Source organism: Heterodontus francisci, chromosome 7, assembly GCF_036365525.1.
Source record: "Heterodontus francisci isolate sHetFra1 chromosome 7, sHetFra1.hap1, whole genome shotgun sequence".
Taxonomy (NCBI): domain Eukaryota; kingdom Metazoa; phylum Chordata; class Chondrichthyes; order Heterodontiformes; family Heterodontidae; genus Heterodontus; species Heterodontus francisci.
The window spans coordinates 42,909,960-42,937,746 of record NC_090377.1 but is presented as its reverse complement, the minus strand read 5'-3'; the positions used below and the strand labels follow the sequence as shown (position 1 = coordinate 42,937,746).

The 27,787-nt window shown below is 42.1% G+C and overlaps 1 protein-coding gene across 4 annotated transcripts in view; it reads right to left on the bottom strand.

Annotated features, from left to right (window-relative positions):
• map3k19 (mitogen-activated protein kinase kinase kinase 19) overlaps positions 1–27,787 on the bottom strand; it is a 109,898-nt gene that overhangs the window by 67,690 nt on the left and 14,421 nt on the right. For 3 of the 4 annotated variants that reach the window (XM_068035069.1, XM_068035071.1, XM_068035072.1), the window contains exons 2-4: positions 17,803–17,991; positions 5,386–5,546; positions 3,515–3,630 (exon numbers count right to left, since the gene is read on the bottom strand). In XM_068035069.1, coding sequence (XP_067891170.1) covers positions 3,515–3,630; positions 5,386–5,546; positions 17,803–17,991 — 466 coding nt within the window. The remainder of the gene's footprint in view (positions 1–3,514; positions 3,631–5,385; positions 5,547–17,802; positions 17,992–27,787) is intronic. The other variant, XM_068035070.1, reaches the window with a different exon arrangement.

Sequence of the window (27,787 nt, the reverse complement as noted above, 5' to 3'; positions counted from 1 at the left end):
TACCTTCAGTCCCTTCATCCAAGCCATTTATATAAATTGTAAAAAGTTGAGGCCCCAGCACTGATCCCTGTGGCACACCACTCATTACATCTCGCCAACCAGTAAATGACCCATTTATACTTACTCAGTTTCCTGTTAGCTAGCCAATCTTCTATCCATGCCAATATGTTATCCCCTACACCATGAGCTTTTGTTTTCCACAATAACCTTTGATGTGGCTACATTTCAAATGCCTTCTGGAAATATAAGTACAGTACATCCACCAGTTCCCTCCACATCATATGTTACTTCTTCAAAGAACTCCAATAAATTGTTTAAACATGATTTCCCTTTCACAAAACCATGTTTATTCTGCTTGATTACCTTGAATTTTTCTAAGTGCCAACCTATAACATCTTTAAAATTCTAACATTTTCACTAAGACAGATGTTAAGCTAACTGGCCTGTAGTTTGCTGCTTTCTGTCTCCCTCACTTTTTGAATAAAGGAGTTATATTGGTTATTTTCCAATCCAATGGAATCTTTACCGAATCTAGGGAATTTTGGAAAATTAAGACTAATACATCAACTAGCCTCTTCTTTTAAGACCCTAGGATGAAGTCCATAGGATCCAGGGACTTGTCAGCCCGCAGCTCCAACAATTTGCTCAGTAGCACTTCCCTGGTGACTGTAATTTTCTTGAATTCCTCCCTCCCTTCCTTTCCTGATTTACATCTATTTCTGGGATGTTACTTGTATCCTGTATGGTGAAGACAGATGCAAAATACCTGTTCAATTCATCTGCCATCTCCTTACTTTCCATTATTCATTCCCCAGACTCACTTTCTATAGGACCAATGCTGACTTTGTTAACTCTTTTCTTTTTAAAATATCTATAGAAACTCTTACTATTTGTCTTTATATTTCAAGCCATCTTTCTCTCATACTCTATTTTTTCCCTCCTTATTAATCTTATAGTCATTCTTTGTTGCTTTTTATGTTTTGTCCAATCTTCTGACCTGCCACCCATCCTTGCGCCATTATATGCTTTTTCTTTAAGGTTGATACCATCTTTAACTTTTTTAGTTAACCACGGATGGTGGGTCCTCGCCGTGGAATTTTTCTTTCTCATTGGAATGTATCTATTCTGTGTATTCTGAAATACCCCCTTAAATGTCTGCCACTGCATCTCTATTGACCTATCCCTTAACCTAATTTGCCAGTTCACTTTTGCTAGCTCTGCTTTCATGCCCTCATAACTTTCCATTATTTAAATTTAAAATACTAGTCTTAGACCCACTCTTCTCTCCCTTAAACTGAATGTAAAATTCAATCATATTATGATCCCTGATACCTAGGGGCACCTTAATTATGAGGTCATTAATTACTCCTATCTTGTTGCACAGTACCAGGTCTAGTGTAGCCTGCTCCCTGGTTGGCTCCAGAACGCACTGTTCTAAGAAACTATTCCAAAAACATTCGATGAGCTCCTCATCTAGCCTACCTTTGCCCATCTGATTTTTCCAGTTTATACGTAGATTAAAATCCCTCATGATTATCACCATACCTTTCTGACAAGCACCCATTATTTCTTCCTTTACACCAGTCCTACCATGTGATTACTGTTAAGGGGTCTGTACACCACTCCCACAAGTGACTTCATGCCTTTATCATTTCTCATCTCGACCCAAATAGCTTCTATATCATGGTTTCCTGAACTTAGGTCATCCTTTCTATTGTGCTAATACCCCATCATTAATTAACAGAGCCACTCTTCCACCTTTTCCTAGCTTCCTGTCCTTCCTAAATGTCATGTACCCTTCAATATTCAGGTTCTAATCTATGTCATTCTGCAGCCATGTCTCTGCAATGGCTATCAGATCGTACTTATTTATTTCTATTTGCGTTATCAGTTCATCTGTTTTGTTTCGAATGCTACGTGCATTCAGATACAGAGCCTTTAGTTTTGTCCTTTTCTTATTTTTGTAACCTCTAGCCTTGTCTGCTGATTTATTATTAGATTTGTACTCACTGTCCCTTCCTGTCACAGTCTGTTTATTATTTCCCATATTAATACCTTTCCCTCTTGTCTTGTCTCTACTCTTTGATTTACCACATCTTCCCAAATTTGATCTCTTGCCCCCACTATTTAGTTTAAAACCCTCTCTACGTCCCTACTTATGCAGCTTGCTAGAATGCTGGTCCCAGCACGGTTCAGGTGTAGACCATCCCAACGGTACAGTCCCCACTTTTCTCAGTACTGGTGCCAGTGCCGCATGACCCGGAACTCACTTCTACCACACCAGTCTTTGAGCCACACATTAATTTCTCTAATCTTATTTGCCCTACTCCAATCTGCACGTGTCTCAGGTAATAATCCACAGATTATTACCTTTAAGGTTCTGCTTCTTAAATTGCCTAGCTCCTCATACTGACTATGCAGAACATATTTCTTTGTCCTGCCTATGTTGTTGGTACTGGCGAAAAGTGATGAAAACCCCTGGAGAAGTAAGTGAGGTCGGAGTTGATGGGGCCAGGCAGGTAGGCCCCAGCGATGGGGTGGAGTGGTGGTGGGGGCGGGGGGGATGATTGCTGCCAGGGGCCCTGGATTGCACACAAAGGAGGGAACCCCCAGACCCCTCTAGGAGGTTTCCAGGCTTTACCTGGCAGTATCTCTCCAAGGCGGAAGGCCCCTCCGCCTTCTACAAAATTGAGGTGGAGGCAGGAAGAGGCCCTTAAGTGGCCATTAAATTGTCCACTTAAGGGACTCAATTGGTCTGGGGAGGAAAAGCCATTCTCGGCCTTCCCTGCCTTAGACAAAATGGCAAGGGGTCCAGGCAACGTTGGGAATGGCTCCCCCGATCATTTTGTTTGCCCCCTGCCTCCATGCCTGCCTCCAAGGCTAGCACAATATTCTGCCCATTGTGCCTATAGTTACAACCATTGCCTAGATGAACACACAATACAGAGAAGGCCGTGCTCAGGTAAAGAACCATCTTTCAGTTGTGTGGATCATTATGATACTGAATTTAATGTGATCTATTGCTCAATTATTTTGGATCCTCACTGACTTTCAAATCTTTTGGGTTGAGTTAGAGCAGCGGATTAAAATTCACGAACAGAAAAAATACAGACATTGTTCACTTATAAAGGATGCACGGTTCATTAAACAGCATTGCTGTTTACATTTAAATTCACTAGGCATACCAGCATAAACAATGACAATAATCAACATTAAAATTCTTCATAACTTAGAAACTGCTTTTTTCTCGAAAATTACAGCACAATGTTACAGATATTTCTAATTTAAATTAATTTATCTCTTTTAATAGACTTAAAAGTTGTTTTTTGGTTCAGGTCTTTTACTTCCAATATTCCCAGATGTAGGACCTTGTATGCATTGGCATGTAGGACCTGGCATGCAGTTGGTTATCACTGTCTAAATTATTTCACCTTACTTTCCTGCAAAGAAGGAAGAGATTTTGTCTCATAAAATCCTTGAAAACCATCATTCAAATGGAAACAAGCAAGTTTACCTTGTAGTGATAGATGATTTGGTAATACATCAGTCAGATGTTTTCCTACTGTGCTGTTCATTTGGGCTGCATACTGTGTAAGTGACCTCCTGTTTGAATTGCAAGAATTCAAATTTCTAGAAAGCACAACATAATACTGCAAAATGTTCAATAGGAATATGACGGGAACTTAGTTTTTTTATGCATATTTATAAAAGTGTAGGAGTTCATAGATATTATAAAAGTGGAGGAGGTTAAAGGGAAAATATATATTTTTAAAAGCTTTATATTTTGGGGAAAATGTTTAAGTGCATCCATTATATAATGTGCTACAACTCTGGTTTCACAGCAGCTCAATCTTCCATCTTGCTTTGCCATCAAATGAGGCCCAAGGTCCAATATCGGGTGTACCTCATGCCTCAAAATTTGGATGCAGGGATCTTTCTCTGTGCCCCCAGAAATTGTGCTATACCCTGAGGAACTGTGTAAACATTTGTACAACGCTAAAATTAAAAACAAGTCAATTCTTGTGTCCATAATAAACTGCAGAAACTGATAATCCAACATAAAAGTGAACTGAGTTCTGACAAAACGTCTCTACCTGAAATAAAAACCTGTCCTTTTCCCTCTTCAAATACTGAAGGACTTGCTATGTATTACCAGCACTTTAAAAAAAAAATCGTTGTTTTTAAACTTGTGTTGATCAAATATTATGCAGTTATTGTTAATGTACAATTAAAGGACTTAAAATGCTGATGGAGTCATTGTTGATAGTGTGAGGATGCTAGAGAAAAGAATTGATACAATTGGTGATGTATCATATTTCTAGATATTAAGGGCATCAAGGGACATTGCAGGAAAATGGCGTTGAGGTAGAAGATCAGCCATGATCTAGTTGAATGGTAGAGCAGGCTCGAGGGGCCAATGACCTACTCCTGCTCCTATTTCCTATGCTCCTATATCTTGTCACTGATGGAGGAATTTGGAAGGGCACTTATTACCAGGCTGTCAGTGGTAGAGGCTCTAACAACATGTTTGCTGCTCTTTCGGTCCTGGCCCTTTAGTAAAGTTGAATGTATATTTTCACATATTTCAATTCATTAATTTATCTGCAGTGCAAAATCTCCCCAACCCACACCAAACCTCTTGAAACAGTAAATATGTCACTAATTTAAATACTTAAGTTGATAAAAAAAATCAAATCTTTCCAAACTATTATAGACTTTATGTACGTGTGTAACGTTCATATTTTGCAGCTTTAAACACAGTTCTATTTACAAATGGTCAACATTTGTAAAGGGAACTGAAAATAGTTATAATATAGCCCAGGTGCAGTTTTTATTATGGCTCTAAAGATGATAAAGATCAGTCGATTATTTTAAGTCATTACGCATCCAACTATTCTACAACCATAAGATAAGCAATGTATAACACCAAAATTTAATAACCGATACACCAATAGAACAAATGATTAAATGCTGTAAAATAAAATATGCAAATGAATTGTGATGTACATTACGGCCTAAGCAATAATTTGATAATCAGGGTCATAATGATCAAGAATCGATTCATATTGCTCTTCCTCATATTTAGCAACTTATTTGTAGTTTGTGATAATAAATGTGGTGTTTTAAAGAGTTGCTATGTGATTGTTCTTTAAAAATATTACCGATTTATTCAATCTTGCCTTTGATGTGGCTACAGTTCATTAACTGACAATTTGGCTTCATTGAATATTTAAAGCAATGCAATTTCAACTTACTTTTAACACCAGTTTATAAGGAATTCAAATTGATCTGGACCCAATACCAAACCAAAATACCGGTAGGTTCATCTAGATGTCCTGTAGTTTGAAGACAATAAATTTTCCATAGCATTAAATTTAAACTTACTCATGATGTTTAGGAAGTTCTTGAACAATCTTCACTGGTCTGTATTCTGCTGGTGCAAGATCCATCAGTTTTTCCAACATGTCCACATCTTGTACAGTTAACGTAAGGGGAATCAGACCTTTGAGATTGTTGCAATTTACATCCAATGATCCTTCTCCTGACTGGAAGACATGTTAATAAGAAAATATTACCATTTTTTAAAGAACTTATTTATCCAAGGATTTTAACTGTTAGAATTATAAACAGTTTTTTTTTACTTCCTATTTCCTTTCTCCTGCAATCTTCACAAATCCCATACTTTCCAAGCTCTCCCTTAAAAACAGCTGCAATAGTTTGCTCACAAGTGAGCTGTTACACGTTTGGAGATCAACCACCTACTCCACACTATCACCTTTGAAGATATATAAGTTTTCTGTTTCCACGAGGAGTAGTGGAACAAAAATTGTTTCCCACTCACTTTTTGTTAATATTCTATTTTAATAGTAATCCTAAAAGCAGTGCCAAAACTAGATGAACAGACTGTTAGTGCTTTCTACCAACATTATTTGTCTTAGCTGGCAATTCCAACAAAGAGTCATCACAGTGATAGAAAGGAGGGACTAAATGAGTGTAATCTGAAGGTGGACCCAATGTGGTTAGAATTAAGGGAAAGAAAATAATCTAACACACCAGTGTGATTATTTTACAGACCACTTGACTGCATGACTTAACAGAGGAATATACATATCTGTAGATGGTGGAGGCCTGTAAGAAGAAAAATGTAGTAATGGGAAACTTTAACTTACATTTAAATTGAAGAGAAATAGCAGGAACGAGAATATTTATTGTTGTATTGAACACTTTCGTTAAAGCAGCATTTTTTAAAGCCAAGAAGAAAGCATGTGATACTTGACACAATTACACATAATGAACCAGAAATAGTTAACAGTATGGTAGTAAAGGGCTTTTAAAAGGCCAAAGATACCTTAATAATGGTCTACAAGAGTGATCAGGTTGATTGTAAACAAGAGGAAAAGGCTAAGTAAGGGCAAAGAACAGTGTTGAGATTAAAGCCTACAAAATTACAGAAAGCAACTAAAGGAGACCAATAAAGTAATAAGGAGGGCAAAGAAGGAGTATCAGAAAAACATTTGTAGATGATATTAAGGGTAATAATAACAGCTTTTGTAAGTATAGTATAGTGCTGTGGTCAGTCCACACGTTGAGTATTGTGTCCAGTTCTGATCGTCAAGAAACAGAGAGAAATTGGGAATGAATATTAACTGCTGCCTGTCCAGCCAGCAGTTGAAAATTAAAAACAAATTGCTCACCAACCAGCTACCCAAGGCTCGCTAGATGTGGTTTTCAGGCGGGGCTTGAAATGGGTGGCTGGAATTATACAATCATAGAATAGTACAGAACAAAAGGAGGCCATTTGGCCCAATAACAAAGTGCCAGCTCTTTTGAAGCTTGCACTTCCACCCAAAATAAGCAGAAGTCTTGAGACATTGAGAAGCCTAACCAGTGGTCCTTAAAGGATTTGCTGGAGGCTGCACAGAAAGCATCATGACAAGGTGGTTATAAAGATTCTTGGGCAGTTGAGGGGAGCCTCCTGGCCTCACGGAACTCTTCAGGCTTACTGTCAACCACTCAGTGGTCGTCTTCCCAAATTGCCTTCAACCCCCTGCACCCCTCCCCCTGCTTTGGGGCCTGTCTTCTGGATTGACTTCATGGAGAAGCCACCAGATTCTGCACCCACCAGCCCAACAGTAAGCTGTATGTGTACAATTGCTGACCATTGGCAGTCTGCCGACAAAAATGTGAAGTGCAGAGAACAGCTGCAATGCAGATCACTAATGTCAAAGGACTGAGTTATAAGGTAAGACTGGAGCAACTTGAGCTTTCAAAAGATGATCTTATAGTGCTATATAAGACAGTTAATGGAATGAAAATGGCAAATTTATATTATTATATATGACCTAGATTTGGGAATAGAAAGGAATACATCAGAATTTGCAAATGATACTAAGACAGTGTAAGCACAATGGCCTGTAAATTGCCTTAAATGTGTTCTCAAAACAGACTCAGTAGCCAAACTGAATTATTGGGTACTAAATCACAAGGAACTGTGGTTACTTACAAGAATAAGACATTCTCACAGAAACTACAGTAACATTGGCCATCAAGGCCACAGGCCCAGTAATAGCTTGGTAGGAAAGATAATTGTGCTACTCCATACATGGAAAATAATACAAAGCTCTTTATACTAAGAGAGAGGTTAAGGAAGTAAATTTACCACATGGCATGTTTGGATTCCAGTTATCACCAGAAGTCTCCAGGAGCATTAATATGGTTGGTGATTGACACCAAAAAAGAGAACTCTTTTGACTCTTGTGACTCAGATCGGTTAATTGAATGAAAGGGGCACTTAATACTTGGAGAAGCTTCTTGCTTCTTCTTTTGTTTTAATCCTGTAGTAGCCTTTAGCTAATGTGTGTTGAAAGGCGTCTCTGTACAAACAGAAAGCGCATCTCTGACAGCGACAGAGTTGATTACCAAAGTAAGACTTTACAGCTATTCTAGCCAGTCACACATGTGTCACTTAAAGAATCATAGAGTAGTACAGAAGGAAGACATTTGGCTCACTGAGTTTGTGCCTGCTCTTTCGAAGAGGATTCCAATTAGGCTGATTCCCCTGCTCTTTCTACATATCCCTGCAATATTTTTTCCTTCAAGTATTTAGCAATTCCACTTTGAAAGCGGCTATTGAATGTGTATCCATCATGCTATTACTAGCCTTCTCTGTTCTAAGGAGAACAACCCCAGCTCCTCTAGTCCATCCATGTAATTGTAATCCCTCATCCCTGGAACCATTCTAGTAAATGTCTTCTGTACCTTCTTCAAAGCCTGCATGTCCTCCCTAATCTTTGTGCCCAGAATTGGATATAAAACTCCAGTTGGTGCTGAATTACTGTTTTACGTAGGTGTAGCATAACTTCCTTGCTTTTGTACTCTATGCCTCTATTTAAAAAGCCCTAGATCCCATATACTTTATGAGTTGCTTTGTTAACCTGTCCTGCTACCTTCAAAGATTTAAACCAGCTAGTCCAGATATAGTTACCAATATGTAAGGTGACTTTTCCCAGGCACAGAGTATGCCAGACAAATGGATAACAATTCGACAGAAAGATGTTTCTCATCCATCATTCCAGAAGCCAATGCTATTAACCCATAGGAAAGTGAGATAACCAACTCAAATGTGCAGCTCCTGTGGGCGACGTCATATAAGTTCTGGCAACACAGCTAGCTGCCTGCACGTAGATGCTCATCAATCCCAGGCTCTGGGGACATTGGTTCGAATCCTACTATGGCAGATGGTGAAATTTGAATTCAATTAATAAATCTGGAATTAAAAAGCTAGTCTAATGCTGTCCATAAAACCATTGTCAATTGCTGTAAAAACCCATCCGGTTCACTAATGTTCCTTAAGGAACAAAATCTGCCGTCCTTACCTGGTCTGGCTTGCACGTGACTCCAGATCCACAGCAATGTGGTTTATTCTTAAATGCCCTCTGAAATGTCTTAGCAAGCCACTCAGTTGAATCAAACTGCTATGAAGTCTAAGTAAAGGAATTAAACCGAAGGACCATCCAGCATTGAACTAGGCACTGGAAATGAAAACGACAAACCCAGCCCTGTCAACCCTGCAAAGTCCTCCTTACGAATGTCTTGGGCTTGTGCCAAAATTGAGAGAGTTGTCCCACAGACTAGTCAAGCAACATCCTGACATAGTCATACTCACGAATCATACCTTACAGACAATATCCCAGACACCACCATCACCATCCCTGGGTATGTCAAACAAACGAACAGACAAATTAGGAGCAGGAGTCGGCTACTTGGCCCCTCGAGCCTGTTCTGCCATTCAATAAGTTCATGGCTGAACTGATTACTCCACATTTCCACCTACCCCCGATAACCTTCCACCCACTGGCTTATCAAGAATCTATCTACCTCTGCCTTAAAAATATTCAAAGACTCTGCTTCCACTGCCTTTTGAGGAAGAGAATTCCGAAGACTCACGACCCTCTGAGAGAAAAAATTTCTCCTCATCTCTGTCTTAAATGGGCGAGCCCTTATTTTTAAACAGTGACCCCTAGTTCTAGATTCTCTCACATGAGGAAACATCCTTTCCACATCCACCCTGTCAAGACCCCTCAGGATCTTATATGTTTCACTCAAGTTGTCTCTTACTCTTCTAAATTCCAATGGATAAAAGCCTAGCCTGTCCAATCTGTCCCCATAAGACAGCCCACCCTTCCAGGTACTGGTCTAGTAAACCTTCTCTGTACTGCCTCCAACGCATTTACATTCTTCCTTGAATAAGGAGACCATACTGTGCTCCAGATGTGGTCTCACCAATGCCCTGTGTAGCTGAAACATAACCTCCCTACTTTTGTATTCAATTCCCCTCATGATAAACGATAAACCCACCAGCAGGACAGACTCACCAGAGGTGGCGGCACAGTGGTATAGTCGGGAGGAAGTTGAACTGGGAGTCTTCAATTGACTCCGGACGCCATGAAGTCTCAGGTCAAACATGGGCAAGGAAACCTCCTGCTGCTTACCACCTACCACCCGCATCCACCCCCCCAACCCGCCCCTTTGAACACAAAGTGGAAGAAGCACTGAGGGTAGCAAGGGCACAGAACATACTGTGGGTGGGGGTCTTCAATGTCCATCACCAAGAGTGGCTTGGTAGCACCACTACTGACTGAGCTGGCCAGGTCCGAAAGGCTGCTAGACTGGGTCTGCGGCAGGTGGTGAGGGAACCAACAAGAGGGAAAAACCTCACCAATCTACATGTTGCAGATGCATCTGTCCATGACAGTATTGGTAGGAGTGACCACCGCACAGTCCTTGTGGAGATGATGTCTCATCTTCACATTGAGGATACCCGCCATCGTGTTGTGTGGCACTACCACCGTGCTAGATGGGATAGATTTCAAACAGATCTAGCAACTCAAAACTGGGCATCCATGAGGCGCTATGGGCCATCAGCAGCAGCAACCTGTAACCTCATGGCCCAGCATAACCCCCACTCTACCATTACCATCAAGCCGGGGGACCAACCCTGGTTCAATGAAGAGTACAAGAGGGAATGCCAGGAACAGCACCAAGCATTCCTAAAAATGAGGTGTCAGCCTGGTGAAGCTATAACAGGACTACTTGCACGCCAACCAGTAGAAGCAGCATGCAATGGACAGGGCTAAGTGATCCCACAACCAATGGATTAGTTCTAAGCTCTGCAGTCCCTCCTCATCTAGTTGTGAATGGCGGTAGACAATTAAACAAATAACAGGAGGAGGAAGCTCCACAAGTATCCCCAACCTCAATGATAGGGGAGTCCAACACATGAGTGCAAAAGACAAGGCTGAAGCATTTTCATCCATCTTCAGCCAGAAGTGCTGAGTAGACGATCCATCTCGGCCCCTTCCTGAGGACCCCAGCATCATAGATGCCAGTCTTCAGCCAATCCGATTCACTCCACATGATATCAGGAAACGTCTGAAAGCACTGGATACTACAAAGGCTATGGGCCCTGACAACATTCCAGCAATAGTACAGAAGACTTGTGCTCCAGAACTAGTCGTTCCCCTATCCAGTGTTCCAGTACAGCTACAACATTGGCATTTAACCTGCAATGTGGAAAATTGCCCAGTTATCTCCTGTCCACAAAAAGCAGGACAAATTCAAGCCAGCCAATTATCACCCTATCAGTCTACTCTCGATCATCAGCAAAGTGATGGAAGGGGTCGTCGACAGTGCTATCAAGCGGCACTTGCTCAGCAATAACCTGCTCAGTGACGCACAGCTTGGGTTCTGCCAGGGCTACTTGGCTCCTGACCTCATTACAACCCTGGTCCAAACACGGACGAAAGAGATGAACTCAAGAGGTGAGGTGTGAGTGACTGCCCTTAACATCAAGACAGCATTTGACGGAATATGCCATCAAGGAGCCCTTGCAAAATGAGTCAATGGGAATCGGAGGAAACCTCTCCACTGGTTGGAGTCATAACTAGCACAAAGAAAGATGATTGTAGTTGTTGGACTTCAGTGCAGCAGTTCCTCAGGGTAGTGTCCTAGGCCCAACCATCTTCAGCTGCTTCATCAATGACCTTCCCTCCTTCATAAGGTCAGAAGTGGGGATGATCGCTGATGATTGCACAATGCTCAGTACATTTGCGACTCTTAAGATACTGAAGCAGTCCATGTCCAGATGCAGCAAGACCTGATAAGTGACAAGTAACATTCACATTAGACAAGTACCAGGCAATGACCATCTACAACAAGGGAGAATCTAACCATCTCCCTTTGATATTCAATGGCATTACCATCTCTGAATCCCTCCCTATCAACATCCTAGGGGTTACCATTGACCAGAAACTAAACTGGACATAAATACCATGGCTACAAGTGCAGGTCAGAGGCTAGGAATTCTGTGGCTGGTAACACCTCCTGTCTCCCCAATGCCTGACCACCATCTACAAGGCACAGGTAATTGCCTGATTTGGTGCAGCTCCAAAAACACTCAAGAAGCTCAACACTATCCAGGACAAAGCAGTCTGCTTGATTGGCACCCCATCCACCACCTTCAACATTTACTCCATTCATCACCGACGCACAGTGGCAGCAGTATGTACCATCTACAAGATGAACTGCAGCAACTCACCAAGGCTCCTTCGACAGCACCTTCCAAATCCGCGACCTCTACCACCTAAAAGGACAAGGGCAGCAGATGCATGGGAACACCACCACCTGCAAGTTCCCCTCCAAGCCACACATCATCCTGACTTGGAACTATATTGCCATTCCTTCGCTGTCACTGGGTCAAAATCCTGGAACTCCCTTCCTAACAGAACTGTTAGTATACCTATATCCCAAGGACTGCAGCGGTTCAAGAAGGCAGCTCACCACCACCTTCTCAAGGGCAATTAGGGATGTGCAATATATAGTGGCCTAGCCAGCGACGTCCACATCCCATGAACAAATAAAAGAAAACTGGCTATATAATTCAGTTAACTTGTCAGCTATCTAAGAAGCATAATCCTAAATTAATCTCACTAATATATATCAATCTCAGACACTGGTCTTGACCATAAATTAATGATCAATAAAGCAGCTAATGCTGAGTTACAGTGACACAACTGCTTTTATGAACTCTATTGTTCATTTTGTAAGTAACCCTATCTACTAATTATTTGTGCACTCAATATTTAATTTAGGTGTTGCTAAATATGATTCTGAAGTTAATAAACAATTGTTAGTGCATGACCTGTCTTCTTTTTTGATAATTTGGCAAGGAAGGCTTATTTCATTCACGCAGCATAATACGCAGAAAGAAATTGAAGGTTGGTAAGATAATTTGCCTGTTCAACTTTGTCAAACTTCTTCGTAATTTCATTAGGTGATTTTGAAATCTAAGTTCTAAGGATAAGCCAAATTTTCTTAACATTTCCTCATATCGAATACTCCATCTGTATTATTGAGTGACTTCAAATGGAAGGCATAGTTTCTTGCCACAATCTTCAAAATTTGTTTCTAGCCTGTTTCTAAAATGCATTTTTAGTTAAAAGTTTTCTTGTTTCTTTTGTTTCTAAATGTATTTATCAGGAATTCTAAGTTCAATTTCAAAGAATCTTAAGTATGCATCTTGCTGTTAAAGAGTACATGAGTAGGGTTACAGTTTGTATGTATAGATGCAAACTAAACCTTGTCGAGGAAAAATGTTAGTATGGAAACAATTAGTTAATTGAAGTGTTAGCACATAATCCAACTGAATTTTCTGTGTAATATTGAGATAACTAGCAGAGACCTGCAAAACATTTGCAGTCAAATTATTTATTGCAACAGTACTTCTTTAAATACAGGATTTTTAGTTCTTATTTCATCAAAGACTTTAACATAATCAAAATTTCTCTCTCTGGAAAAAGCTACATAAAGCAGTCCATGTGTATAAACAGGCCTATGAATATAAATACAAATTTTGTTAAGAGTCTGACCTTGTGACTTGTTTATACTTATAGAATATGAAAGTCTAATTGGGACCTGTTTTCACCTGAGTTGAAAAGGCATGTTTACATCTGATGGACTCAATATTATTCGAGGAATATTTCCTTGAAATCTGTCTGTTATAATTTCAGCATCTATTGTCGAAGAAAACAGCTTCCTATCTACCAATCTTGTTCCATGACAAACTCCTTATTTAGGATTCAAGTTTTTGGCAACATAAGTACTCCTTCCTTGAGTCTGCGTTTGTGTGGTGGCATGCCCATTGGAGTTAGACAATGTAGAAACTCTGGAGGGTATAGACTGTTATCTTCTTCATCTATAGAATCAACACTGATGTTTGTTTTAATTCACCTGACAGCTTTTCTAAAACTTTTTCTTTCAAATCTAGTTCATCTTCATTTTAGCACAAAGAATAGCTTTCGAACAATAAGTTGTATCAAATAATTTTCCCTGTCATTTTCCCACGCTTAATCAATTCCATCATTTCATCCACCTATCCCATGCCATCCCCATCCTATTCCTTCCATCCCTTCCATGTCATCCCCATCCCACTCTTGCCATCTCAATCCCCCCCTTGCCATCTCCAACCCTCCCATCAATCGCATCCCATGGAAACAATCTCGCCAGCCAGGATAACTTTGTTGTTGGGCTCCCCTTATCTTACACTGTTTTTGTTCTTCACCAACCCCCCCACCCCACCCCGCCACCGCCGCCACCAATCGTTGGCAGCCTCATGTGCATCACGCACTCCAGTCCTTTGTGTGCCCCATCTGCCTCTGCGTGCGCCGCCCTCAAATAAACCCACCAACAGATGCGCTCCTTAAACTGACCAATCAAAACAGTCTGTACAGACAAAAAAATGAGTATTATTATTATTATAGATGTTGCACTGTTGGAGGTGCACTCTTTTATATGAGATGTTGAACTGTGGTACTGTCCTGTTGTATAGGTGGCTTTAAAAGATTCCATAGCACTAATCAAAAAACAGCAGGGGAGTTCTCTTAGCAGCATTTATCCCATTCCAAACACTACTATAAAACAGATTAAATGGTTATTTGTTTCATGGTAGCTTGTAGGACATTGCTGTGTGCAATGGCTGCTCTATTTGCCTACAAAAGGAGGACTACACTTTGGAAGTAATTAATTGGCTATGAAGTACTTGGCGGTAGCTTAAAGATGAAAGGCACTATACACAAGTTCTATATATTTTTCAAAGTGTGTATGTATTTTGCAAACTGCAATAGACAATTTGGGTATGGTAATGTAATTGTTACGCTAGTAGACTCTTAATCCAGAGGCATGGACCAATAATCAGAGAATGTAAGTCATACGCAGACTGGGTGACCGCTTTGCGGAACATCTCCACTCAGTCCGCAAGCAGGACCCTGAGCTTCCGGTTGCTTGCCATTTCAGCACTCCCCCCTGCTCTCATGCTCACATCTCTGTCCTGGGATTGCTGCAGTGTTCCAGTGAACATCAACGCAAGCTCGAGGAACAGCATCTCATTTACCAATTAGGCACACTACAGCCTGCCGGACTAAACATTGAGTTCAATCATTTCAGAGCATGACGGGCCCCCCATTTTACTTTTATTTTTAGTTATTTTTTCTCTTTTTTTTTCTTTTTTTCTTTTTTACATTTTTTACCATTTTTTTTTTGTGTTTATTTCATTTCATTTTAGTTTGTTCAGTTTGCTTACCCACTGTTTTTTTTCATGGTTGTACTTGCTGCTGTTCAATCTTCAGTCCGTTAACACCTTATCTGTACTAATGCTTTGTCTTTCAACACACCATTAACATATTGTTTGCCTTTGCTCCATGACCTTTTGATCAGCTATGTGGTCTTGTCCAATCTACACCTTCTCCTCTGTTATCTCTTGCCCCAGCCCCACCTCACTTGCTTATAACCTTTGACATTTCTAATATTTGCTAGTTCCGAAGAAGGGTCACTGACCCGAAATGTTAACTCTGCTTCTCTTTCCACAGATGCTGCCAGACCTGCTGAGTGATTCCAGCATTTCTTGTTTTTGTTTCCGATTTCCAGCATCCGCAGTATTTTGCTTTTATATTAATGTAAGCCATATCCCTGCTATGGCAGTTTGAGAATTTGAATTCAGTTTTAAAAAATCTGGAAATAAAAAATTGGTATCAGTAAAAGTGGCCATGAAGCTGTTGTATTCTCTGATATCCTTAAAGGAAGGAAACCTGCTGTCTTGACCCAGTCTGGGCTACATGTAACTCTTGTGTTACACTAATGTGACTGACTTGTAACCACCCTCTGAATATACCTAGCGAGTCACTTGGTTCAAGAAGAAGGCTGTTCAAGAAACAGACCCACCACCATCTTCTCAGGGCAGCTACGGATCCCATTACCAGCCCACATCCCGAGAATTAAATTTAAAAACTGCAATAGACATACAATATTCACCTGTCTGTAATCACTTGAATTACATAGGAAATGAATACAAAGCAACAAAGCTCAACCAAAAATCGACACCAAGCCCAATTCATTTTTAATCTATTGCAGCAATCAGCAGATGGTGTTTAATTTGTAGTTATTCCACTCAAACCTTTACTATTTTGCCTGCCTCTCTCTAATTAAATTAATTGCAACTGGGTTACACAGCCATTGTTTGCTCCTTTCACTTCCTTTCAGTGACAAAGATTACATCATAGATGAAACCATAATACTATTATTTGTTACATTACAACACCTACCAGCACCTGTTGGAGTTGATGGAGATCCCCAAGCCAGGTAGTCTATAACCGACACCTGTTGGAAAAGCTGGTTCTGGTTACAGCAGACAGCAGGATTCCCTGGACAACAGAATTAGCCACATGTATGGCTGTTTCACTGTTGTGATTTAAAAGAATGATATCTACCTCCTTCTTCAAAAGCAAGCAAATAACCCAGAACAGTGATAAAGCTTCTATTGTGCTGATCACAAAAATAAAAAAGTAGACCATCGATCTTAGATCTGAAGAATCTGATAAATGCTTTACTTTCAATACCAGTGGAAAATCGATATAGGTTTTACAGGTCATTTTAACCCGTTGTGAAATTATTACTAACCAACAAGCTGCTGTCTATTGATTTACTTTTAACCGTTTTCTTTCTTTCTTTGTGCTTTCTTTTTCTCCTTGACATTAACAAAAATTGTAACCAAGTCAGTTCCACCATATTTACTTATAAAGTATGATTTATATGCATGAGTTATATACTTGAAAAGAATAATTTGCTTAAATATTAGAATTCAATTAGAGTTGCCATAGCAACAAATATTCTTTGATTGATGGTTTAGCTTGCATTTTCCTTAGGTACATGATGTCATCGAAGTATGATGGGGTGGATCCTTCACCAGCCAGATGACACTAGCACTGACCCCACAATATTTTCTGGGGTCAGCTTAATTTAAATACACAAAGTAAACCCAGGCATTGGCAATGCCTCTCACTGGAAGTTCCCCTATTAGTGGATGAGAAATTGCTCCAACAACAAAAACAAGAAATGCTGGAAATACTCAGCAGGTCCTGCAGCATCTGTGGAGAGAGAAACAGAGTTAACGTTTCAGGTCAGTGACCCTTCATCAGAACATGAGAAATTGCTTGCTGCTTTGGGACATGAAGAGTCAAACATTACTGTCACAATTTTGGCTGTAAAAAATGCAATTCAAAGTGTCAGAGAAGACTGTTGCAGGACATAAAACCCTATGCTTTGTGGATACTGATGTTGAAGAGCTGCCTCAGGAATTTAGGCTTAGGAGTGAAACACACAGTTCTGGGTACTGCCTGTGCAGAGTTTGCAAGTTCTCCCTGTGACCGCATGGGTTTCCGCCAGGTGCTCCAGTTTCCTCCCACGTCCAAAGACTTGCAGGTTGATAGGTAAATTGGCCATTGTAAATTACCCCTAGTGTAGGTAGGTGGTAGGAGAATGGTGGGGATGTGGTAGGGAATATGGGATTAATGTAGGATTAGGGTGGTTGTTGGTCAGCTCAGACTCAATGGGCCAAAGGGCCTGTTTCAGTGCTGTATCTCTCTATGAGTCTAATTCTGCACTCCACCAATTCCAAAGACTGCATTTTGAGCAATCATGGGTGCCCAATTGCGACTTTCTGCCTATTACAATACATGATTTTTAAAAATCACAAGCTATATTCCAGTGATTTCCTGAAACGTGCTTCCTGCAATGCCACTTTCAAGAGAAGAATTGGCCATTCTGAGCCATCAAGAGAGTAAATACTATTTCGCATATGGAAACTTCAATCTATACAGTCGTAAGATGCAACCTTACAAAAGTCATAAAGAAAGGCTAACATAGGCCACAACAAAAGTGTTAGTAAAAGTATGATACAATTATGGTTCTTACCTCTGTATTACCCTTCTGAGCAGTTCCAGTGAGAGATGTGCAGCCTATGTCAGGGTGCTCTAAATTGCTGTTCATAGGTGCTGTTTCATTTGTCAGCATTTGACTCTGTACTAAAGTCTCCAAGTTGCTTTCTGATGCAGTAACCAAGAAGTCAAGCACTGGATTCATTTTGTCTATTTCCTTGTTTCCCTATCAAATTGTAAAAAGATCAAATTTAAAAACCAATTTATAATTAAGTTGCAATGAAATGCAATCAAACATCATGTGTGAAAACCCTAGTGAAACCTCATAAAATAAACCATTTCAAATGTTTTACGTGACTTTGTCTATCATCCTATTATTGCTTATTTCCTACATTACAGCAGTGACTACACTTTAAAAGTACTTCATTGACTGTAAAGTTCAGATGTCCAGTGGTTGTGAAAATCACTGTATAAATGCAAGTCCTTCCTTCCTTTCTTTCTCTTTAAGGATTTCAGCCCTAAAATCACTGTTGCTGTGTTTTTCTAAATACCTATGACATCCTTCAGTACCTGGCTTTCTAGAATATAATATGCTAGCAGAGAATGGTTGTCTAAAGGTGAAGGTTGGAAATGAAAACAATTACTTCAGATGGAAAACTAAAATCCTAAAGGCCATTGTAGAAAATGGCAAAAGGCAAGTGTACATTGTCAGGGTATGATTACCCCCCCCCAATGTTCTCGGAGGCTGAACCACATGACCAGTGAAGGAATGAAGTGAACATGTGGTCACGGGTTATGTTAATTATTCTTACCCTGGATTGCTCCTTGTCCTTTTCCATAGTCAGCCTAAACCTTATGATACAATGATCACTATCTCCTAAATGCTCTCCTACTGATACTTGATCCACTTGGCCCACCTCATTCCCAAGAACCAGGTCTAGCAGTGCCTCCTTTCTTGTTGGACTAGCAACATACTGTTGTAGAAATTTTCCTGAATGCACTCTAGGAACTCTTGCCCTTCACTGCCCTTTATACTACTAGTATCCCAGTCTATGGATAATTAAAGTCCCCCATTAAAACTACCCTATAATTTTGCACCTCTCTGTAATTTCCTTGCAAATTTGTTCCTCCACTCCTTCCCACTAGCTGGTGACCTATAGACAACACCAAGCAATGTAACTGCACCTTTCTTGTTCCTTAGCTCTAGCCAAATTGACTCTGCCCTCGACCCCTCTGGGACATCCTTTTTCTCCAGCACTGCAATGCTCTCCTTAGTCAATACCGCCACCCCTCCCCCTTTTTTCCCTTTCCTATCTTTCCTGAACACCTTGTATCCAGAAATATTTAACACCAAGTCCTGCCCTTCTTTGAGCCAGGTCTCTGTTTTAGCCACAACATCATATTTCCACAAGGAAATCTGTGCCTGTACCTCACCTGTCTTATTAACCTCACTCCGTGCAGTCATAAATGCATATTAACCCTGATTCAGACTTTATTACTTTCTCCCTTACTCTGACCCCACCTAATAATGTACTATTCCCTACTCTCATGCTATCTATCTCCCCCAGTATTCTGTGCACCTTGGTATTCCTCTCTAATACTTGCTCCTGGTTCCCACACCCCTGACTAGTTACCAGTTTTGCTTCCCTCCAATCTGAGCTCCCTCTCAGGTTCCTAACCCCCTGATAATTTAGTTTAAACCCTCCCCAACAGCACTAGCAAATCTCCCTGCAAGCATATTCATCCTAGTCCTGCTAAGATGCAACCTGTCCATCTTGTACAGGTCCCAGCTGCCCCAAAACTGGTCCCAATGTCTCAGAAATCTGATGCCCTCCCTTCTACACCAGTTGTCCAGTCACATGTTCAATCGGCCAATTCTCCTATTCCAATGTTCACTTGCATGTGGGACCAGCAGTAATCCTGAGATTACTGCTTTTGAGGTCCTGCTTTTTAATCTCCTTCCTCGCTCCCTAAAATCTGCTTTCAGGACCTCATCCCCCTTCTTACCTACGTCATTGGTACCAATGTAGAACACGATCTCTGACTGTTCACCGTCCCCCAGAAGAATATCCTGCAGCCTCTCCGTGACATCCTTGATTCTGGCACCAGCGAGGCAACACACCATCCTGAAGTCAAGTTTAGTGCTGCAGAAACGCCTGGCTGTTCCTCTAACTAATGAATCCCCTATCACTACTGCTCTTCTACTCCTCTTCGGGGTGGGCTTGAGGGGCTGAATGGCCTACTCCTGCTCCTATTTCTTACGTTTTTATGTTCCTGTGCAGCTGAGCCACCTGTGGTGCCACAAACTTGGCTCTGACTGCACTCTTCAGAGGAACCAACACCCTCACCAGTATCCAAAATGGAAAACCGACTCCTGCATGACCTGCCTGGTTCTCTTAGACTGGCTGGTGATCAACCATTCCCCATCTACATGCATGATCCTAATCTGTGGTGTGACCACCTCCTTAAATGTCCTATCCACGTAGTCCTCCGCCTCGCGGATGCACAACAGTGACTCCAGCCGCTGCTCAAGTTTCGAAATTTGGAGCTCAAGCTTCTGCAGCCGGTGACACTTCCTGCTGATGTGTTTGTCTCGGACATGTGGTGCATCCATGACTTCCCACGTGCCACAGTGCTGCCTTGCCATACCTTAACTTTACTCGGAGGGCGGAGTCCCAGAGAGGTGAGTATATAAAAAAAAACTTACCTCGGGGATTCTCGGAGCAGACTCAGAGGGCGGAGTTCCAGAGCGGTGAGTATATAAAAAAAACTTACCTCGGGGATTCTCGGAGCAGACTCGGAGGGCGGAGTTCCGGAGCGGTGAGTATACGGAGTCAGTTACCAAGGGTGGGGAAAAAAAACTGAAAAAGTGACGTCACAGGAAAGCTGTGACCTGATTGGCTGGTAGGGAATCTGTACTGAATTTGAAAATAAAACTGATAAAAATTGATTAAAACACTAATTAACTAATTAATAAGTAGAGTAACTAAACCAGAGGGAGGCGATTACTGTATTCAGATAGCATTTAATATTTATTGTAGAAATCTAGCACGAGGGACCACATAGTGAAGTGTATCATAATTTAGTAAGGATTTAATAAGTATTTATTTATTTTATATCAATTAACTAATTAGTGATAGAAATGTCAGTTAGAGGGGTGAAGTGCTTCACCTGTGAGATGTGGGAAGTCCGTGACGCTTCCAGCGTTCTGGGCGACTACATCTGCAGGAAGTGTACCCAGCTGCAGCTCCTCACAGACTGCATGGATCGGTTGGAGCGGCAATTGGATGCATTTAGGAGCAGGCAGGTGGCGGAAAGCGTCATAGGCAGGAGTTTTAGAGAAGTGGTTACGCCCAAGGTGCAGGCAGATAGATGGGTGACCGCTAGAAGGGGCAGGCACTCAGTGCAGGAATCCCCTGTGGTTATCCCCCTCTCTAACAAGTATACCGTTTTGGATACTGTTGCGGGGGAGATGGCCGATCAGGGGAAAACAGCAGCAGCCAGAGCAGTGGCAGCATGGCTGGCACTGTTGTTCAGCAGGGAGGGACAAAGCACAGAAGAGCAATAGTTATAGGGGACTCTATAGTCAGGTGGGAACCAGAGCAGTAGGACAGCTAGTGAAGTAAATGAGCAGGACATAGTAAATAAGGCCAGTAGGACTAAGAGGAAGAGCAGGCAGGGAGATGTTGCTGAGCACAGCGGGACTGGTGGTCTGAAGTGCATTTGTTTCAACGCGAGAAGTATAACAGGTAAGGCAGATGAACTTAGAGCTTGGATTAGTACTTGGAAATATGATGTTGTTGCTATTACAGAGACTTGGTTGAGGGAAGGGCAGGAGTGGCAGCTAGATGTTCCAGGCTTTAGAAGCTTCAGGCGGGATAGAGGGGGATGTAAAAGGGGTGGGGGAGTTGCATTACTGGTTAAGGAGAATATCACAGCTGTACTGCGGGAGGACACCTCGGAGGGGTCATGCAGCGATGCAATATGGGTGGAGCTCAGGAATAGGAAGGGTGCAGTCACGATGTTGGGGGTTTACTATAGGCCTCCCAACAGCCAGCGGGAGGTAGAGGAGCAGATATGTAGACATATTATGGAAAGATGTAAAGGTAACAGGGTTGTAATGGTGGGTGATTTTAACTTCCCCAATATTGACTGGGACTCACTTAGTGCTAGGGGCTTGGATGGGGCAGAATTTGTGAGGAGCATCCAGGAGGGCTTCTTGAAACAGTATGTAGATAGTCCAAATAGGGATGGGGCCATTCTGGACCTGGTATTGGGGAATGAGCCTGGCCAGGTGGTCGAAGTTTCAGTGGGTGAGCATTTCGGGAGCAGTGACCATAATTCCATAAGTTTTAAGGTACTTTGTGGATAAGGATGAGTAGTCCTCGGGTGAAGGTGCTAAATTGGGGGAAGGCTAATTATAACAATATTAGGCAGGAACTGAAGAATTTAGATTGGGGGCGGCTGTTTGAGGGTAAATCAACATCTGACATGTGGGAGTCTTTCAAACATCAGCTGATTAGAATCCAGGACCAGCATGTTCCTGTGAGGAAGAAGGATAAGTTTGGCAAGTTTCGGGAACCTTGGATGACGCGGGATATTGTGAGCCTAGTCAAAAAGAAAAAGGAAGCATTTGTAAGGGCTGGAAGGCTAGGAACAGACGAAGCACTTGAGGAATATAAAGACAGTAGGAAGGAACTTAAGCAAGGAGTTAGGAGGGCTAAAAGGGGTCATGAAAAGTCATTGGCAAACAGGATTAAGGAAAATCCCAAGGCTTTTTATCCATATATAAAGAGCAAGAGGGTAACCAGGGAAAGGGTTGGCCCACTCAAGGACAGAGATGGGAATCTATGCGTGGAGCCAGAGGAAATGGGTGAGGTGCTAAATGAGTACTTTGCATCAGTATTCACCAAGGAGAAGGACTTGGTGGATGATGAGCCGAGGGAAGGGAGTGCAGATAGTCTCAGTCATCTCATTATCAAAACGGAGGAGGTGTTGGGTGTCTTGCAAAGCACTAAGGTAGATAAGTCCCCAGGGCCTAATGGGATCTACCCTAGAATACTGAGGGAGGCAAGGGAAGAAATTGCTGGGGCCTTGACAGAAATCTTTACAACCTCATTGGCTACAGGTGAGGTCCCAGAGGACTGGAGAATAGCCAATGTTGTTCCTTTGTTTAAGAAGGGTGGTAAGGATAATCCAGGAAATTATAGGCCGGTGAGCCTTACGTCAGTGGTAGGGAAACTATTAGAGAGGATTCTTCGGGACAGGATTTACTCCCATTTGCAAACAAACGAACTTATTAGCAAGAGGCAGCATGGTTTTGTGAAGGGGAGGTCCTGTCTTACTAATTTGATTGAGTTTTTTGAGGAAGTGACGAAGATGATTGATGAGGGAAGGGCGGTGGATGTTGTATATATGGACTTCAGTAAAGCCTTTGACAAGGCCCCGCATGGCAGACTGGTGCAAAAGGTGAAGTCACACGGGATCAGAGGTGAGCTGGCAAGATGGATACAGAACTGGCTCAGTCACAGAAGACAGAGGGTAACAGTGGATGGGTGTTTTTCTGAATGAAGGGCTGTGGCTAGTGGTGTTCCGCAGGGATCAGTGCTGGGACCTTTGCTGTTTGTAGTATATATAAATGATTTGGAGGAAAATGTAGCTGGTCTGATTAGTAAGTTTGCGGACGACACAAAGGTTGGTGGAGTTGCGGATAATGATGAGGATTGTCAGAGAATACAGCAGGATATAGATCGGTTGGAGACTTGGGCGGAGAAATGGCAGATGGAGTTTAATCCGGACAAATGTGAGGTAATGCATTTTAGAAGGTCTAATGCAGGTGGGAGGTATACAGTAGATGGCAGAACCCTTGGGAGTATTGACAGGCAGAGAGATCTGGGCGTACAGGTCCACAGGTCACTGAAAGTGGCAACGCAGGTGGATAAGGTAGTCAAGAAGGCATACGGCATGCTTGCCTTCATTGGTCGGGGCATAGAGTATAAAAATTGGCAAGTCATGTTGCAGCTGTACAGAACCTTAGTTCGGCCACACTTAGAATATTGTGTGCAATTCTGGTCGCCACACTACCATAAGGATGTGGAGGCTTTGGAGAGGGTACAGAGGAGGTTTACCAGGATGTTGCCTGGTCTGGAGGGCATTAGCTATGAGGAGAGGTTGGAAAAACTCGGATTGTTTTCACTGGAACGACGGAGGTGGAGGGGCAACATGATAGAGGTTTACAAAGTTATGAGCGGCATGGACAGAGTGGAGAGTCAGAAGCTTTTTCCCAGGGTGGAAGAGTCAGTTACTAGGGGACATAGGTTTAAGGTGCAAGGGGCAAAGTTTAGAGGGGATGTGCGAGGCAAGTTCTTTACACAGAGGGTGGTGAGTGCCTGGAACTTGCTGCCAGGGGAGGTGGTGGAAGCAGATACGATAGCGACGTTTAAGAGACATTTTGACAAATATATGACTAGGAAGGGAATAGAGGGATATGGGCCCCGGAAGTGCAGAAGGTGTTAGTTTAGGCAGGCATCAAGATCGGCGCAGGCTTGGAGGGCCGAATGGCCTGTTCCTGTGCTGTGCTGTTCTTTGCTCTTTGTTCTTCTACAGGCTATTTGTTATCAGTAGAATAGCTTACCAGGTACTCACCAAACAGCTCCTTCCACTGCACCAAAGCAAGAACCCAATACTGGAGGGCTAAAAAAGTAGAAGAAAGAAAGAAAAATGGAGCACCTCTGCCCCCTTCACCAAACTCCAATCTCCACACTCAGCTCGTAATCTGCACACTGTGAGTCTAATAGACCTTACCAATGAGAATAAAGATTTGCCAATACTAATAAACCTTACTACTATTAGTAAATCTTACATATACTGATAAACCCTAATAATACTTAATACAGTTTATGTATTAAGTTGTCCCAATTTGAACAACACTCACGGCTGGTCTCTCTCTCACTCTACTATAAATTAGAAAATCCGCTTTAGTTTTTAGTTTATATACTAATAAATCTATATTTGATTTAAATTAAAGTAAAATTAAAAGCTTACCTGTATACTCATATAGATAGTGCTTGTACCTCAACAGCATGTGGGACAGATTGGTTAAAATGCTATTTTGATTCACTACGCAGTGAGGATCGACATACGGTTAAGGAATATAAAAGTACTATTTGCTTTAGGTTGAACAATGACAACACTTTGAGGTCACTAAAGAGAGTTGTAATTCCGTGTAAAATAGCTGGAGTAAGCTATTTTATAAGAACTGATGTCGCCTCTATTGAGATACCTATTCTGTTGAGTAAACCTTCTATGAAAAAGGCTGAAATGAAACTTTACATGGAGCGTGATAAGGCAACTATTTTTGGGAAGTCAGTTAGAACATAGAACATAGAACATTACAGCGCAGTACAGGCCCTTCGGCCCTCGATGTTGCACTGACCTGTGAAACCATCTGACCTACACTATTCCATTTTCATCCATATGTCTATTCAATGACCACTTAAATGCCCTTAAAGTTGGCGAGTCTACTACTGTTGCAGGCAGGGCGTTCCACGCTCCTACCACTCTCTGAGTAAAGAAACTACCTCTGACATCTGTCCTATATCTATCACCCCTCAACTTAAAGCTATGTCCCCTCGTGTTTGTCATCACCATCCGAGGAAAAAGACTCTCACTATCCACCCTATCTAACCCTCTGATCATCTTATATGTCTCTATTAAGTCACCTCTCCTCCTCCTTCTCTCCAACGAAAACAACCTCAAGTCCCTCAGCCTTTCCTCGTAAGACCTTCCCTCCATACCAGGCAACATCCTAGTAAATCTCCTCTGCACCCTTTCCAAAGCTTCCACATCCTTCCTATAATGCGGTGACCAGAACTGCACGCAATACTCCAGGTGCGGCCGCACCAGAGTTTTGTACAGCTGCAGCATGACCTCGTGGCTCCAAAACTCCATCCCCCTACTAATAAAAGCTAACACACCATATGCCTTCTTAACAGCCCTATTAACCTGGGTGGCAACTTTCAGGGATTTATGTACCTGGACACCAAGATCTCTCTGCTCATCTACACTACCAAGAATCTTCCCATTAGCCCAGTACTCTGCATTCCTGTTACTCCTTCCAAAGTGAATCACCTCACACTTTTCCGCATTAAACTCCATTTGCCATCTCTCAGCCCAGCTCTGCAGCCCATCTATGTCCCTCTGTAACCTACAACATCCTTCGGCACTATCCACAACTCCACCGACCTTCGTGTCATCCGCAAATTTACTAACCCACCCTTCTACACCCTCATCCAGGTCATTTATAAAAATGGCAAACAGCAGTGGCCCCAAAACAGATCCTTGCGGTACACCACTAGTAACTAAACTCCAGGATGAACATTTGCCATCAACCACCACCCTCTGTCTTCTTTCAGCTAGCCAATTTCTGATCCAAAACACTAAATCACCTTCAATCCCATACTTCCGTATTTTCTGCAATAGCCTACCGTGGGGAACCTTATCAAACGCCTTACTGAAATCCATATACACCACATCCACTGCTTTATCCTCATCCACCTGTTTGGTCACCTTCTCAAAAAACTCAATAAGGTTTGTGAGGCACGACCTACCCTTCACAAAACCGTGCTGACTATCGCTAATGAACTTATTCTTTTCAAGATGATTATAAATCCTATCTCTTATAACCTTTTCCAACATTTTACCCACAACCGAAGTAAGGCTCACAGGTCTATAATTACCAGGGCTGTCTCTACTCCCCTTCTTGAACAAGGGGACAACATTTGCTATCCTCCAGTCTTCCGGCACTATTCCTGTCGACAATGACGACATAAAGATCAAGGACAAAGGCTCTGCAATCTCCTCCCTGGCTTCCCAGAGAATCCTAGGATAAATCCCATCTGGCCCAGGGGACTTATCTATTTTCACACTTTCCAAAATTGCTGATACCTCCTCCTTGTGAACCTCAATCCCATCTAGCCTAGTAGTCTGTATCTCAGTATTCTCCTCGACAACATTTTCTTTCTCTACTGTAAATACTGACGAAAAATATTCATTTAACGCTTCCCCTATCTCCTCTGATTCCATACACAACTTCCCACTACTATCCTTGATTGGCCCTAATCTAACTCTAGTCATTCTTTTATTCCTGATATACCTATAGAAAGCCTTAGGGTTTTCCTTGATCCTATCCGCCAATGACTTCTCGTGTCCTCTCCTCTCTCTTCTCAGCTCTCCCTTTAGATCCTTCCTGGCTAGCTTGTAACTCTCAAGCGCCCTAACTGAGCCTTCACGTCTCATCCTAACATAAGCCTTCTTCTTCCTCTTGACAAGCGCTTCAACTTCTTTAGTAAACCACGGCTCCCTCGCTCGACAACTTCCTCCCTGCCTGACAGGTACATACTTATCAAGGACACGCAGTAGCTGCTCCTTGAATAAGCTCCACATTTCGATTGTGCCCATCCCCTGCAGTTTCCTTCCCCATCCTACGCATCCTAAATCTTGCCTAATCGCATCATAATTTCCTTTCCCCCAGCTATAATTCTTGCCCTGCGGTATATACCTGTCCCTGCCCATCGCTAAGGTAAACCTAACCGAATTGTGATCACTATCACCAAAGTGCTCACCGACATCTAAATCTAACACCTGGCCGTTGATCTGCAGTTTACCAGCCAGGACATTATGGTATTCCCTTAACAAAACTATAGTCATGGAGAGGGACAGGAGCAGATGGGATGGGAAAATATTTAATTGGGGGAGGGGAAATTACAATGCTATTAGGCAGGAACTGGGGAGCATAAATTGGGAACAGATGTTCTCAGGGAAATGCACGACAGAAATGTGGAGGTTGTTTAGGGAGCACTTGCTGCGACTGCTGGATAGGTTTGTTCCGATGAGGCAAGGAAGGGATGGTAGGGTGAAGGAACCTTGGATGACAAGAGATGTGGAACAGCTAGTCAAGAGGAAGAAGGAAGCTTACTTAAGGTTGAGGAAGCAAGGATCAGACAGGGCTCTAGAGGGTTACA